The 17,354-nt window shown below is 37.1% G+C and overlaps 1 protein-coding gene across 3 annotated transcripts in view; it reads right to left on the minus strand.

The window, feature by feature from the left end:
• The window catches only part of KIAA0825 (KIAA0825 ortholog), a 322,549-nt gene that overhangs the window by 177,798 nt on the left and 127,397 nt on the right, over positions 1–17,354 (minus strand). For all 3 annotated transcript variants that reach the window (XR_015714258.1, XM_016216140.2, XM_016216139.2), the window contains 2 exons: positions 4,690–4,869; positions 102–326 (listed from right to left, as the gene is read on the minus strand). Coding sequence is in view for 2 of the 3 variants with exons in the window: in XM_016216140.2 (XP_016071626.2) it covers positions 102–326; positions 4,690–4,869 (405 nt within the window). In the remaining variant the exon portion in view is untranslated. The remainder of the gene's footprint in view (positions 1–101; positions 327–4,689; positions 4,870–17,354) is intronic.

Raw genomic sequence — 17,354 nt, forward strand, 5'->3', positions numbered from 1 at the left:
AATATAGTTTACAAATCTTACCATTTTTAGCATTTTACTTGATCTCATATCCTAGAAAAGTGCTTCTTTGAGGATATGTTCTTAAAGAAAAATAAATATACCTTTGCTTGATTCTTTCCTTTTCGTTTCTTTTGGAATATAATTCCATTCTTTTGGAATACTCTCGAGCAGACATTCAGGAACACCATGCTTGTTTAGGTTTGTCTCACAGTTTCTCCCAGAGCTCATCACAGATATTATCTGCTGTACAGTGTCCTTGACAGCGTCGGTCAGTGCCAGTCTCAAGCATCGGATGACCTCTAGCTCGGACTCCACGCATGACGAGACTTCAAAATCAGACAGCATATCACTGTAAAGTTAGCAGAATCTGGCAATATTTTGTGCCTAATTCAACTGGGGATTCAGTTTCTCAGGGATAAATAATGCTATAGGAAAGAAGAGCTGCTCTTAATCTAGAAATCATGTAATTGTTGAAGAGCTCATAAACATTTGAAAAAAAATTTCTTCTTGATAATAAAGGAAATGGAAATTAAAATAACACGGAATAACTGTATTTGCTGGTAGTTTGGAACTCTACTGGTGGAAATATAAATTGTACGAGCTTCTCAGATGACAGTTTGCCAATAATATCAAGAGCTCTAACGTTTTACTTACCTGTTAATCCACTTAACCTTTTTCTAGGACTTTATCCTAAGAAAGTAATTATGATTGTATAAAGGATATAAAAAAAAGGACATAATCTAAATGTCCAATAATTGGTTTATTTATTTAATTAGTCAAGGTAAATCCATCTACACGATAAAACCATATATTGTTTAGTATAAAAATAAAAGCAGGTTAGAAAGAGTATGACATGCAATTTTTATTGAAAAATACATATCTACATACACATATAAAAAATTAAAAGATATACTTCTACAACGTTAATGATCACTTTCCTCTTCCTTTAATTCTTTTAAATTTTCTTCCTTCCTTCTCTCCCTCTCTCCCTCTAGCCCTGCCTTTTCTCCTTCCTTGTTTCTGCCATCCTGCTTTATTTCTGGTTATTTGTATTACTCATTATGATATATTATTGTATGATAAATGCAATAAAAGTTGTTTTTGAAATATAACTGCAAAATCCTGGGACTATCATTTGAATCAATATAGAAAAGCACCTTTATGTTTATTTGCTCCCTCAAATTGCAAGGTGATATTTCTCAAGTGACTCAGGCTGTTGTTAAGACGACCCTGGTGAACAGGATCTTGGGAATATCAAATATTAAGAGTTTAATTTTTTAATATGGCACGATCATCAGTTAGGTAAGCTGTTGCTCTTTATGGGGATGGTGGAAGACATAGCTGTCTGTCTTTTAAATGATGTTTCAAGACTTTAATTCATTGAAAGGTATAAAAAAGACTTCTTCCTATATTAATAATTAATATTCATTTTGGTTCAACTCTTTGGAGTCATGGATTAAAATCATCTCATGTATCTAAAAATTCTAGAAAGTCAGAAATTCCCCTATTTCTTGTTGTTAAAAGGGTATATTTATTCCTTTTAAAATAAAATCAAGATATCAAAAATGATAGAGAAAATGATAGCACTATCTCAAATAATTATTTAAAGTTTTTAGGAGTTAATTTGTGCAAAATAACTTGTAGATAGTAGGCATTATGTATATATTTGCTCTTATTACATAAGAGTTTTCTTACAATGTTACAGTGTTGAGCTGCCCAGTTTTTTCCTGATTAGGGTTCTGAAACATCTTGAGCAGGAGACACTATAGGGGGGATTAAGCAAAGACCACAGACGACTATGGTAGAAATAAGATATAGACAAGGAAAAAGGGAAAATGGGAGAAGAGGGGACAGAGGAAAGAAAGTAAGTGGCAAGAACTTCTCATTTTTGAACCTGCATATAAAGAGCTTGGAAGTCACCATTCTGTCCTAACAATAAATAAAAAGATGAACAGATGAAAAAAAATCAACAACTCTTCTTGAATCCGTAAGAGAGGTGAAAACACAAGGAGAACTGGAGAAATAGGCAAATACAGGGAGTCGTGGCTTACTGGAACGAAGACTCAGAAGCAGAAAGTACCATGAGAAGCAGTGCCAATGCAGGAAAATCTGAACTGTGATGAATTTGTTGAGGGTCAGTGCAGACAAATCTGAGAGTTTAAACTCCAGAAAGACCTTGTCATGGGGGAGGGGGAGCTGCCACACTTCTGTGAGTTTTACCTCCAGGAGTTCCACTAGTTTCCCACAGTAAATGTCAGAGAAAAATCTAGTCCTTCCAGCATGGGTAGAGGAAAAGAAACATTTTGAAATAGGCCAGAGCACTCTGTTCTTCTGAAGGTCTGCTCTCAGGAGAAACTATTAAAACAGAGCCTAGGCCACTAGGGTTATCAGAGCTTAACATATCTGGGTGAAAGAAAATGACCAACTGATGCCCACTCTAGCCATCCTCTCCAATCTAAGGGGAAAAAAGAGACTGAGAAACATTTGTGAAGTATACCATCAAGAATCACCAGGTTCAGTAAAAAACTGAGACCTAATCATAGGACTATAGATAGTTTACTCTCCCCTACACCCCACAATCACATTACTGAAGACCTATTTAGAGTAGTTCCAGTACATTATGTCTAGCTTTCAAGAAAATAAATTATAAGACCTACTAAAAGGCACAATTTGAAAAGAAATAGCAAACATCAGAAACAGACATAGCAAAGATGTTAGAATTACCAGACTGGGAATTTAAAACAGCTATGATTAATATGCTAAATGTGCTAATGGATAAAATAGCATAAAAGAACAAATGGGCAATGTAAATAGAGAGATGAAAGTCCCTAAGAACCACCCCCCTCAAAAAAAAAGAAAATACTAGAGATCAAAAGCACTGTAACAAAAATGAAGAAAGCCTCTCATGGGCTTATTAGTAAACTGGACAAAGCTGATGAAAGAAACTCTGAGCTTAAGGATATGTCCACAGAAACCTCCCAAACTGAAAAGCAGAGAGAACAAAGACTAAAAAAAAGAAACCAAAACAGAATATCCAAGTATTATGGAAAAACTGCAAAAGGTGTAACATATGTATAATGGGAATAGAGCAGAGGAAAGAGAGGAAAACAAAAAAACAGAATAAATATTTAAAACAATAATGAACAAGAATTTCCCCCAAATTAATGTGAAACATAAACCACAGATCCAGGAAGTTAAGAGAACACTAAGCAAGATAAATACATTAAAAAACTATGCCTAGGAACATTATTTTCAAACTATAGAAAAATCAAAGATAAAGAAAAACTCCTGAAAGAAACCATAGGGAAAGACATCTTACATTTAGAGGAACAAAGGTAAGAATTACATTCGACTTCTCAGAAGCCATGCAACTAAGAGAGTGAAGTGAGATATTTAAAGTGCTGAAAGAAAAAAAATCAAACTAGAATTCTCTATCCTACAAAATTATCTTTCAAAAGGAAAGGAGAAATAAAGACTTTCTCAGACAAATAAAAATTGAGGGGATTTGTTGCCAGTAGACTAGCCTTGCAAGAAATGTTAAAAGAAGTTCTTTAGGGAGAAAGAAAGTAATATAGGTCAAAAACTCAGGTCTACATAAAGAAAGAGCTTGAAGAAGGAATAAGTGAAGGCGAAATGAAAACTTTTGTTTTTCTTATTTATAATTGATCTAATAGATAAGTTTGTTCAAAATAATACCAACAATGCATTAACTCATGCATGTATTATGTATGCATACATATATATTTCTGTGTGTTTATATGTAAGTGAAATGAATAACGGCAATGATACAAGAAATGGGAAGGAGGAAATTAGAATTATTTTGTTATTATAAGGCACTTACACCACCTGTGAATTGTTACAGTGTTATCTGAAAGGACTTGGATCAGTTTCAAACTTTATATATGTTGTAAACTCTGGGGCAACCACTTGAAAAAGTAAAAAAAGAAGTATAACTGATATGCTAAGAAAAGAGAAATGTAAATGATGTAAATGGTTAGTGGACTAACAGCAGGATAACCACTGTCTAAGTTCTCATTCTTTGTTTCACCAAGATATTATGTATGGAGATTTAAAGGAAGGAAAACAATGTGAGAATCTTTATATCTGGCGCTGAAGGAAGGGCCGTCCACGAACACTTCCTATTCAGGTATGTAACCTGCTCTGTCTTTATCTTCTGCTTTAGCAACAGGTATAACAATACGAATGGGAAAACATATTGTCCCCAGAGGAATGTAGGATGCCTTGCAGAGAGAGGCACCATGGTCATCATAACAAATGCCTTCTACATTTGAAGAAAATTGACCATTAGTTTTGTCCATCAGTTCATTGAATAATGCACCCAAGAGTCACGAGATATTTTTTCACATCTTACTAATGCTTTACGTGTTCAAAACTTAATCTCTGGAAAATATTAAATGAAATGTTTATGAGAGAACAGGTCCTAATCATCTGCATGACATAATTTTTCCTCTCAACCTCCCCCTCACCTTGTCCCAAATATGCTAAATTTTGATAGGAGCTAATAGCTAATGACTTCCAAAAGAAGCCTTTATACTGAAAAAACATAAGTTAAAATTTTACAAATAGCAGACTCAGCAAAACTGATATTAATAACACTTTTAAAACACCTTTAAAGATACATTTAGGTATTTTTTAAATGCTTCTTTAAAAATTATAAATTTCTCATACCTGGAATGTTATATAAAAAGTCCCATAATTGTTCTTCTTCCATGTAGCTCACAAAAACATTCCCAAATGTTTGTGCTGAGAAAGTGCAATAGTATAGTACTTTAAAGATGGCTTCGACCAGGCTGGGCACTTGGTTCATATTATTTTCTGTATCAGAACCTTGATCTTGAAAGGTGCGTTCTTGGAAAGAATAAAAATGACTTAGTAAGATAGGTATCAGTGCATGTGATTATAAATTCTTCTTACTTACCCTGGCATAATGCTGTAAAAATGTAATTGATTAATAGTAAGAGAAATGCCGCGTTCTTTGAGAACAATGGCCCAGCCAAGCCAATATTGTTTCTGAGATACTCATGGATATATGTGGAATAAATTTATGAGAAGGACCACAATGACATCACCGCAAAGAGCAATACTAGTTTCCTTTTATGTCAAAAATTATTTTGTCTTTAAGAAAACTTATTTATTCCTTTTCTCATTTAAAAGTAATATACATTCATTCTAGAAGTCATAAAAATCCAACTAAGGAAGCTAAAATTATACCAAATCCTACCAATAAGTGATATTCACTATATTTGGTGCAGTATTTTATTCATATTATATACAAATATACATAAATGAATATATGTATGTTTAACTTAAATGCCAAATGAAATTATTCTATATATACCCATTTGTTATCTAAAATCTATTTAAGACTAGTTAAATCTTTGTACTCTGCTTGCAATTTGTGTTCTGAACACTACTATACCCTTTATTCAGGACATAACTTTCATGAAAAATTCATATGTGGAATCTAATGAACAAAATAAACTGATGAACAAAATAGATCCAGAGACATTGAAGCATGCAACATACTGAGGAATTTCAGAGGGAAAGGGTGAGGCAGAAGGAGATTAGCCAAAGAATTTATATGCATATATGTATAATCCATGGACAGACAATAGTGCTGTGAAGGCTTGGGGTGGGGATGGAGGGGGGAAAGGAGGGACATCTGTAATACTTTCAACAATAAATATACTTTTTTTTTAAAAAAAAAGGAAAATTCACATTTATAGTGTTCTCAGAATTATGCTACTAATTCTACAAATAAATTTATACATATTTTTCAAACTTGTAGGCCTTGTCATTTCAAAATTAAGAAGTTTATCAATTGGTTTCTCAATAAATCTATTTTAGGAATTCCCACAATGATACAGCTATCTTAATTGCTCCTTTCAGCCTTCTTCTGGCTTCATTATGACTTTCTCAAAGATCAGTAATCAGAAGTTCCTATACTTATGTATCTATCAGTTGAACTAGAAAAGTGAAATAATAATTTCTATTTTGTTTGGATAATTAGCATGATATGCTCAGTATCATAATATGTAAAATATTTAATTAAAGATAATGACTCTCTTATCTCTTATATTTTAAATATCTTAAGCAAATATAATCTAGATTATTTCGGAATGAGTACATTTCTTTTCCTTGCTCATTTAGAAGCTAATCACTTTGCTTCCTCTTGATAATTTTATTTCTGTGATTTGATTTTCATGATCTAGAGCTCAATGTTATCTGCAAACTAGGAAATAGCACCACAGACTTTATGTAGAGGAAATTTATTGTTTTTGCTTTTCTAATACCCATTTCAGCTCCGTTGATGGCTTAGTGGGTGGTGAGGGGGGAAGTAAGGGCCGCAGGGGGGATGGAGGGATGAGCTTATGCTGGAGAGCAGTGTTGACAAGCCACATATTTAAGCCCATATTCTCTGACCCAGGTTTTACCAACAATAAAGCTGCTATTTTGAATTCCATCTGCCTTCTTCTTTATCTATCAAATGGTTTATACATTATATAAACAAATGTAAGATTTGGAAACAGATTGTCTTTTCAATAACACTGACGGGCCCTTTTCACTGCAGTCATTATTTTAAACTCCTTTTGAGAAATGAACTTGTTAGTGCTTCAAAGGAAGGGTGGTGTCAGGCAAGGAACTCCACCAACAACCCACCAGGAGTCTCTGTTTATTGCTACCAAAGATTTACCCATACATGGTGTGCTGGCACTTTGCTTTCCAAGACTGCTTAATTTTTACTTCCTAAAAGAATGTTGTTAATGACAAGCTCCTGCTGAGTCACTGAAATGGATTTGGCAGCAATGTTGTGGAAGAGTGTGTCATGAGCTTAGGGATGCTGAATTAACCAGGCACTAACGAGCATCCCTAACCAAAGGGAGACAGAAAGACATAGGTATGAGAGAGCAAGTGAAAGAATAGAAAGTGTAGCATATATACAAGGGCTCAAAACTAAAACACTAGACCAATAAATTAATGCCTGAGGAAAGGGGGTGGAGTATCTATCACTTGAAAATCGCTTTAGGGAAGCACTAAATTTGAATGCCACAGCCTAGTCCACTATAGAAATTAACAAAAATAGAATTGAAACCTGTCCAGAAAATTAGTTTTGAAAATCTTGCAATTCTTTTATAAAAGACAAATAATAGATAGAAAGACCTGCCATTTATTTATGTTTCAATTAAATATTACTTGATTATTACTTTTCCCCCTTAAACTATTCTTATTTTGGCAAATTTTGAAAATTTAAAAAGAAAATCCCATGTAATGGGTCTTAAGCATATGAAGACAAAATAGTCATTCTTTTAGGGATCCTCTTTCCCAAGTTTTACCCTGGGAAATATTTTCTTGCTTTATGTTCTAAAAGACTTGTATACAAATTGAAGTGCAGCACTAACAACTTATTCTATGCTGTTTTCTTTAGTACCCAAACAAACACTAAACATTAGATTTCTCTTTTTAAATATATTTTTATTGATTTCAGAGAGAAGAAGGGAGAGGGAGAGAGAAACATCAGTGATAAGAGAGAGTCAATAATAGACTGCCTCCTGCAAGCCCCCATCTGGGAATCGAGCCTGCAACTCGGGCATGTGCCCTGACCGGGAATCTGACCATGGCCTCCTGGTTCATAGGTCGATGCTCAACCACTGGGCCACACTGGCTGGGCTAGATTTCTCTTTTGAATACCACAGTCTCAATTCAGGACCACGATTATAGTGAGATAGAATACAGGTCTTTATAGAATACCCACAATGGTGCAAGCACTAAATTAAGTGTTTTACACACATTTTCCCATTTATCTTGATTTTCACAAAAACTCTATGAGGTGAACATGATCTCCATTTTTTTTTAACAGATGAAGAAACTCAGTCTTGAAGAGGCTGACACAATGAAGTAGAAAAGCACTCTCGATCATCAAGAAAATAGCTACCTTCAATAAAAGTTTATAATTGGGCAACTGATTCCAGTTCCTTGGAAACTGATAATCTGCACATGCTCTACACAGAATTCTGTGTGTTTAAAAATGATTTTGTACTGTTCACATATTTATAAATGTACATAGGCAGACCTCTTTGAAACACTTTTGGCTGTATCTGCTTGTATCAACTAGGATTTTCCCCCACACATTTTATAAGGTAAGATTTTCAAAGTGCTTTTCATGGGATGTTAATGAGTAGTATGTGTGTTCTGAAAATGCTGGCTTCAACAATATTAAATGCTTTTGTTTTCTGCAGGATTTCTCAGAGCCTTTAGCTATTCATGAGCCCTGTGACTCTCCAAGAAGGGATATTAGTATTCATTATGTAGTGTTTCTATAGTATTTTTGACCATGAAAGCCTTTTTTAGTTTTGCATCTAGCAAGACTACTATAACATTGAATCTAGGAATCATGGCTCTAAATGTATGCAAATGGGCTCAAATTAACTGCAAGCCCCATAGTAGGTGAGCAGTTCTAAAGATAGTGGAGCAAGGTAGAAACACAAGGGCTATTCTGCCTAAGCTTGCCAATTGAAAAAGAAATGATTGCTAATCAGGTCACCAAAATTGGATTTAATTTTAATTCAACTGAATTATTTGTGGAGCAAAGAGGGATTTTGCTTTAGTAGTAGGCACTGGCAAGAATGGCAAAACACAGCCAAAACAGGTTTTTAAAGCTCTGCCTCCTAAACCCAGAGATTTCTACCAAGTTCTGTCTGGCTAAGAAACGTAATGAAATTATATGACTGACAGGCATAAATAAAAGTCCTCTAGCATCTGTGAAATGGTGGCCTAGCTTCTCTTTGAAGTCTTTCAGTGTTGGGAAATCCACTGCCATTCAAGGTAGCCAGTCCCTCTGCTAGACAGCTCAAGTTACCAAACCCTTTTACATTTAAAAACACATAGGGAGAACATTCTAATGAGAAAGGACTACCGAAATGTAGGCTAGTCTCTGTAGTGGGTAAAGAAAAGAAGCACACTTTTTCATAGTCTACTGGCTCTCTACAATGAGGTGCCACCTCACACCTGCCAGAATGGCGACCACCAATAAGTCAACAAACGAGTGCTGGCGAGGGTGTGGGGAAAAGGGAACCCTCGAACACTGCTGCAGCCCCTGTGGAAAACAGTGTGGAGTTGCCTCAAAAAATTAAAAATGGAGCTGCCATTTGACCCAGTGATCCCACTTTGGGGAATATATCCTAAGGAACCCGAAACACCAATCAGAAAGAATATATGCACCCCTATGTTTATAGCAATGTTATTTACGTTAGCTAAGATCTGGAAACAGCCCAAGTGCCCATCAGTAGATGAGTGGATAAAAAAGCTGTGGTGCATTTACACCATGGAATACTATGCAGCTGCAAAAAAGAAGGATCTCTACCTTTTGTGACAGTATGGATGGACCTGGAAATTATTATGATAAGCAAAATAAGCCAGTCAGGCTAAGGCAAATATCACATGATCTCACTTATAAGTGAAATCTAATGAACAAAATAAACTGATGAACAAAATTGGTCAGGAGACATGAAAGCATAGAAGAGACTGACAAATCTCAGAGGGAAGGGGCGGGGTGGTGGTGCAGGAAGAGATTAACCAAAGAACATATATGCATAACCCATGGACACAGACAATAATGGGGTGAAGGCCTGGAGCGGGTGGGCACTGGGTGGAGGGGGGTGAAGGGTGGGGGAAATGGAGGACATCTGTAATACTGTCAACAATAGAAAGAAAAGACAAGGAGCACAGTGTTGTAATTGACTTCCTTCTTTATCATTAGGGATGAGAATTTAGGTTTTCTCACTGACAGACACCCAAAATCCATCTCCTCATTTATTCCTAAGCATCTCCATTAGCTGAATTGGACAGCCTATTTTGTTTTTTTACATGAAGACTAAATAGGCTATCTTGCCTCTTCTAGTCTTTTCCTCTCCAAGTTAGACATGCCTAGTTTATTTAAGCAAGGTATGGCCTGGTTTCTCCTTAACATCTTTATGGCTTTTTCTCTTTGTTGACTCTTAAGTGGGCGATATCCTTTTAAACACTTTGTGCCAAGAAAAACGATGGTACTGCAGGCAATGTCTGATGACCACTAAGCATGGGTGGACTAATTGGTACAAATTCTGCAGCTCGCAGCCCTAAAGAGTAAGAGGTAAGTTTTAAGAACTGAGTTAAAGCTATTTCAAAGGGAAATTCCTTCTGTAGAAAGATACCAAGCCTATCTGTAAGTGGAATGGTTACTCAGGCCTTGGGAGAGAAGTTAAAAGTCCACACTGGGGCTATGTGCAGGCCTCCTCTCCAAATGACCACACTGAAGAGAAGCGATACAGCCACCTGGGAGCCTGGGTGCTGCACAGTTCTCTAGAACAAGGGCTGGCAACTATAGCCCAGGAGACAAATCCAGCCTGCCACCTGCTTTTTTATGGCCCACAAGCTAAGAATGATTCTTAAATGGTTGAAAAACATTAGAATATGTTTTGAGACACGCAAAAGCCTCCTGAATTCAAATTTCGGTGTCTGTAAATAAAGTTCCATTAGAATACAGCTGATGGGGCTCAAGGCATGCTGCTCCAAAATGAGGCATCTCTTCATATTTAATTCTTCAAGCTGAAGGAGTCTGAGAGAACAGCAGAAGCAGGAAGGTTACTCGGACCTTCCTCAAGGCCCTTCTTTCCTGAAACAGGGCATAAAACCCTCATATGAGAGATGCTCTCCCTAGATCCCCAGGAAAGGAGCCCCCTTACCTCTGAAGTCCAAGGGACACTGAGAAGAACCCTAACAAACAGGCCTGGCTGAGTTCCCCCAGTTTGCCTCCCTTACCTTGCCCTCCTTGCCCTATCATACTTCTCCACAACTGTGCATTCCTCATCAACCCTAGCATAGAAATACCCATGTTTAACTGTTTCTTTAGGGTTTCATTTACTTATGAGGGCCCCCATGCCACGTAAAACTTATACCAAATCAACTTGTATGTTTTTCTCCTGTTAATCTGTCTTTGTCCGCTTAATCTGCAAACCCAGCCAGGGACCCTAAACTGTTTCCTCCCCTACACAGCCATGCTCATCCGTGGCTGCTCTCACTCTACGACGGTAGAGTTTAGTAGTTGTGATAAAGGCTGTATGGTCTACAAAGCCTAAAATATTTGCTATTTGGCTTTCTATAGAAAAGGTTTGCTGGCTCCTATTCTGGAACACTGAAAGAAAGTCTATGTATATTTCCAATATCTAATACTACACAAGGACATCTTCTCTCTACTCCCAAATCATCCATGAGTAAAAACTGGTGTCAGTTCTTCAGAGCAGCCTTTCCTTACCACCCAGTCCAAATCCCGATCAGTCACTCTGTTTTAGAAAATCACTTCATGGTCCTTATGACCGTTGAACTTACTCAATGTTTATATCATTTTACTTTATAAGGTCTGTCCTCCCACATTCCCCCAGCAATTAATCCCCCAAATATGAAGGCAATATTGCATGGCATACATCTCCAGCCAAGAACAATGCCTTGTACCTAATTGGAAGTGCATTTATAAAATCAAGTGGCCAAACATTTTCAGAATTAATTCAGAAGAATATTATTTCTTATTTCTAAAAATAATTATTTCCACAAATTCTCATGTTTTCATTCTAAAATTCATTTAAAAACAATAGATATACTTTCAGGAAATAATGACTTCTTTCTTCTAGCAAAGACCACTTAAACATCTAGTGGACAATTTAGTAATTTCTCTGTATCTAAGTTTTCTCATTGCAAACCTAATAATAATCCAAGGGTCATAAATGAAATAATATGATAAATCACTCTGAGTTGTTGGAAAAAAGATGCCACATTAACTTATGATAACAGTATCACCTGCAATATAACACCCAATCATTTTTCATGCTAAAGCTGGAAGCACATTAACTACCAAAGAAGATACGTGTTTGTATAGTTACATGAGACGCTCTTCAGGTGCTGTGAAAAGAGAATATAAAATATTTCAGCCACTGTCAAACCAGAATAGATCTGATTCTGTGTAGTTGAACCATCATAAGAAAATTCATACTACCAATTTCCCAAGCTACATGCAAAGTTCTCAAGGAAAGTATACTATATAGAAGTTGGGAATATTTACTTGACCCAGTTCTCCTCTTCACCTGCATGTCAGCTGCTAGGGCAACACCTTCTCAGGTAAACAGGTGTAAAAGAGGAAAGTCCACCTCCTGGGAAGCTCTTAAGTTTAAGCTTAGACAGAGGGGAGAGTTGCTGGAAAGCACAGGGAGAGGCTACTGCATAGAGAGCACTGGAAGAGTGACTGCAGAAGAAAAATACGTCAGGAATATTTTCCCAGGCATTCAGTATAAAAGAAGGAAAGAATCTAATGTAAATTAAGTATCTCCTAAGTGCCAAACAATGACACTTTGTGTTTACTTTTTAAACTTCAAAATGAACGCATAAGGTCAATATTAGTAGCCCAGTTAGAGAAGAGGAAACTGAAGTTCAGGGAATTCACAAAGCTAATGAATGAAACAGAATCACTGTCATAAAAATTTAATTGGCTCCATTCATTCATTTAACAAATACTTTTAAAGCATGTTCTATGTGCTCAGTACCAATCTAAAGTGTCAAGAACTAGGCCAAGCACTGGGCATACAATGCTGAGCTGTCCCTGCCCTCCTGGAATTCACAGTGGCCGAAACAGACATCAAATACACAATTATGTGAGTTAATCTTTCACTTAAAATTGTGACAAGTACAACAGATGGAATTATCATGGGACCGTATGGAACAATCAAACATGACTTCCTAGGAAGTAATATTTAAGCTAAAAGATGAGTAGTAGTTGCCAGGACATGGAGGGGAAGAAGATTCTAGGCCCCCAAACAGCATTTCACAGGTTCTGTATGTGGAAAAAACTTGGTACATATATGGGGCAACTGAAAAGTCATTGGTGTTGAAGCAGCTGCCTTTTTCCTCAAGACATTTCTGCAGGGACATTCCTGTTATAAATGTACAAATGTAGGATGCCCTACCTAGACCACAATATGCATGATTTGGAGCACACTAAGCTGGAGGCAGCAGGACACAATCTGCTGGCCAAGCTGGCCAAGGCCAGAGCACCATGGGCATTGCTCGTACCTCAAGGATTAAGATCATTATTGGATAAGTAGTGGGCAGCCTCCAAAGGTTTTTAGCAGGGGAGTGACATAATCAGATCTATATTTGAATAAGACCATGCTTTCTGACAGCGGAGAACTTCCTGATGAAATGATTTAGAAATATTCTTAAGCAAATCACGACTCTTTAAAAGCTTATAACACATTGGAAGGACAAGTCATGTACTCAATTCTTTTGCCTTTCATAGAAATAGATACTTTGATGGCCTTGCTACTCAAAAGGTGGTCCAGGGACTAAGAGCAGCAGGGGCAGCAAACCTGGGACCTGGTTAGCAATGGAGAATCTCAGGCTCCACCTGTTGAATCAGAATTTTCCATTTTAACCAGCTCCCCCCAGGTGGTATGTTTGTACTTGAAAGTCAAGAATGCCAAGTTTCTGCCATCATATGCCTCTTACGACTCAAAAGGTCAGAAAAATATTAAGTATAAAATAAGAGAATTTGAATCCATTCATTTTACATCAACCACCACTTGGTAGGGACAGCAGCCCTTTAGCTAGAATTTTCTGCTGGTCTGTTTCTTGGTTATCTTTAGGCACTTTGTTAGAAAGTTGAAAATACAAAATGAATCATCACAATGACCCACTATAGAGGTTCCTGATAGCTCCCATGAACTGGGAAACCTGCAATTTAGCAAACGTTCTGTGGCTCTGCCTGGATGCTGTGCGGTGTGGTGGGTGAAAGGAGTCTCTGGAAGCCGGTGGTCTGGTCCACATCTTGCTTTGCCACTTTGAGGATCCTGACTTAGGTAAGTGACTTAAGTTCTATGTGTCTCCGTTTCCTCATCTGTAAAATGGAAACGATAATTGTACCTACTACACAGAGTTGTGAGGATTCAGCGAGTGAACACATTTAAAGCACTTAGAAGCAATGTCTGGAACATGTTAAATATTATGCATTTGCTGGTTTGTTGTTGTTATTATATTACAACTGCAAATTACAAGAAGCCAAGAAGTTTCACTGGAAATCATTCTTGGGGCAATGGGCAAAGGAAAGAATGTTAGTCACACTTCATTCAAATGTCACCAGCAGGAAAAGGCCACCTGCTAACAATTGGGAAATTGCCAAATATTTGTTCCTTTGATGTCACATGTAAGAAACTGCTTAAGCCATGTGGCCTCAGTGAGGCAATTACCAAAACAATTGCCCTGGGTTTTTAAAGTCAGTAATCTGAAATAGTATCTTACAGTTTTAAAGTCTTCTATAAATATTTGTCGTTAAGAGGTTTTTTCTTTAAATTTAAGGTGGCCTAATTTAAAAATAAAACCAACATTTGCCTTCTCATGCCAACTGAACTATACCCAAAGAATGTAATAAACCACCTACCACGTGAAATCAGTTTATTTTTATCAAGTTTTAGCAGTGTAAGTGTTCCCTCAAAATACTATATACTCTTACATGAGGAATTATTATCCACAGCAGAAATATGATTCTACTTCCTAGGAGCTGCAGACTATGAAGCATATATTGTAAGTTAAAATTTTATAATTCATTTATTTAATTTGGCTATTTTCTGATCCTCAGTAAAGTTGCACCTCACAATACAAGATAATCTTTCCATATATGTTCTGCTGGTTCTTTTAAAATAAATAGAAATTCTGACAAATCACTTTCATTGAGCCAAACCAAAAGCTACAGACATCACCCTAACTATAAGATAAACCCCATATGTTTTCATCTTTATAGTGTATGGTTGTCTATCAGAAAAATTTTGTACCTAACAGAACTTAATAACTGCTAATTGAATGAAGAGAGCCTTGTTTTAAAATATGTGTAATAAAAAGATCTACCTAAAATATCTTTATTCTTATTCACGAGCCAATTTAACACAAAGTTAAATAATATCAATTGGACTGAAAAGACACTATTTATAAAGAAAAACTCCCCCATAAAAGAAAGCTGATAATTAGGTTGTTTGAAACACCTAATTCAGCATATTTTACTCTAAAATTTTGCTTTCCTAAAAATATGATCAAACTTTTAAATTACCAAATGGTGTTCTGAAATACTCCAAGACTTCTAAACAAATGAAAAGGAAATCTCTGTGAAAATACCACAAACTTATTTTTATTACATACTAATTTCCATCTTAGCCTAGTTAATAAGATTCCGTGAGTATATTGTTTCTAACTTAAAGTGACAAGGCTTCCACTAGAGCTTAATAACTCAGTCAATCAATTGATTAGTAAATTCTGTCACTTCATCCTCATAGTACTTAAAGTAGCTAATAAATTCGATACAAGACAATAACCCTGATCAAACACCTAATAGCCTTTGAATGGGTATTTGAGCAGATTGGGTAAATACACTTGTGTTCCCCATAAGAACCAAACCGAGGGTGACATAATATGGAACCCCTGACAACTGAAGTCTCTCATATGCACTAGAAGGTGGATCTAATCCTTTTGATAAGTAAATGTGGGATTTATTTGTAAGAAAACGTGGTTAAATATTCGTAACGACAATCGTTCTTCCTGTACTTCATGGCTATATGAGTATAGTCAAAAGGTTTGATCTCCATTGATTTTCCAGGCTGATCGATAGGAGGCCACTTTTCTTCTGGGACCATGCCCGAGAGTTTCAGTGATTCTATTACAGTAACTCTCCAGCTGTGTCAGACACTATTCATGTCACATAGCCACCTTGTTTCATATTTTATATCCTAACTGATCACTGACTGGCCAATTACTGGACTTTTCCTGTAAAAAGCACTGTGCTAGTCTGAGGAAGAATATAAAAATCTATGACCAGCCCTGACTACCTAGCTGGAAAGACCGGTAAAATACACATGCACCAGGGTGTCCTGGTTGATCCAATCTGAGAGTGGACAGGTTACAGTTCTTCCGATACTCCCAGTCCACTCCAGGATGTGATGTGTGTAAGTATTTATATAGGAAGGGCAGGGGGCAGAAAGCTCTGGTTAGGTTCAAAATCCAGGTCTAGCCACCATTTATCTATCAGCTTTGTGTGTCTCTGGGCAAGTAACATTATCTTCATCTCTAATACAGTTATTTTTAACAATAGTAAATGCTTCATGAGGTTATAAGAATCAAATTAGATAACAAATGTAAGTGCTTAGCTCAGTGCCTGACACTTAAACAAGTCAACAATAAATGTTGGCTGCTTGAGGAAGCAGTGTCCCTAGCAACCGTTTTCCCTTTAGGACAGTGGAGTCACGGCCTGGAACTAAAGAAATTGCTTCCAAGTGAACTTTGTGAGACATAAGGCTTGGGTCTAAGGGAGTAAGGTTAGATTCAGGATTTAGGAGAGGGGTTGTTTCCAAACTTCTGCATGAAACACAGTGAGGTTTGAGGAGCTGTGGTGACTCTGACACCACATGTTTTATGGCTTTGAGAGCACCTAGGGAGAAGCAATATTCTCACAAGGGTTCAGCAGTGAGGCACCCCCGTAAGGGGCTTTGGGAAGCAAACATCAAGGTGGGTGGGAGAAACAAACACGGGGAACTGGTCCTGAACAGATCTGAGAAACCAAAAGTTCCCCGAAACGCCTGCAGTGATTTGGACAGGGGAATGCTATAGAGCTCATTTCTGTACCGACAGGCTGGAAGGGCCTGGTGACATTGCCTCATTCATATGCAAATATAATAACAATATAAGGCAGAGTGCTAAGAGTGAATGAGGAGCCAAGATAATGGATCCTGTGAAGTGCAAGGCAGAGATCAGCGTGAACTGGAGCTTCAAAAATCTGGAACATCAGCTGGTGGACTGGTGGAAACCAAGTTGTCTGTGGTGGGTCTTTCAAGTAGGAAAATTGGGTGAGCCAAGTCTCACAGGGAGCATGTGCCCGGGGCTTTGGGGACAATGGCTGAAGTGTGCGTGTGTGTGTGTGTGTGTGTGTGTGTGTGTGTGTGTGTGTGTGTGTGTGTGCATGCAAGGGAATAGTGGGAAACAAGGTTAGAAAACTAGGGAGGGATAACATCTGAATGGCTGAAGGACGTGGATTTGGTCCTGAAGGTTATGGGATGGGGAACTAGAGAAAAAACAATTTTGATTTGGGGGAAAAACAATTTTCATTGGTGATTGATAAATTTAATCTGGCTTCGTGTGTGGTACAGAATAGGAGGAGAAATGTGTAGGGGTATGTGAAAATGGGTAGAAAACTTTTCACAGGTGTAGCAGAAGAGCAGTGGGATGTAATGTTAGGTGGCCATATATTACTAACCATTTTCTAAAATAGTAAT

This window comes from Miniopterus natalensis, chromosome 3, assembly GCF_054644295.1.
Source record: "Miniopterus natalensis isolate mMinNat1 chromosome 3, mMinNat1.hap1, whole genome shotgun sequence".
Classification (NCBI taxonomy): domain Eukaryota; kingdom Metazoa; phylum Chordata; class Mammalia; order Chiroptera; family Miniopteridae; genus Miniopterus; species Miniopterus natalensis.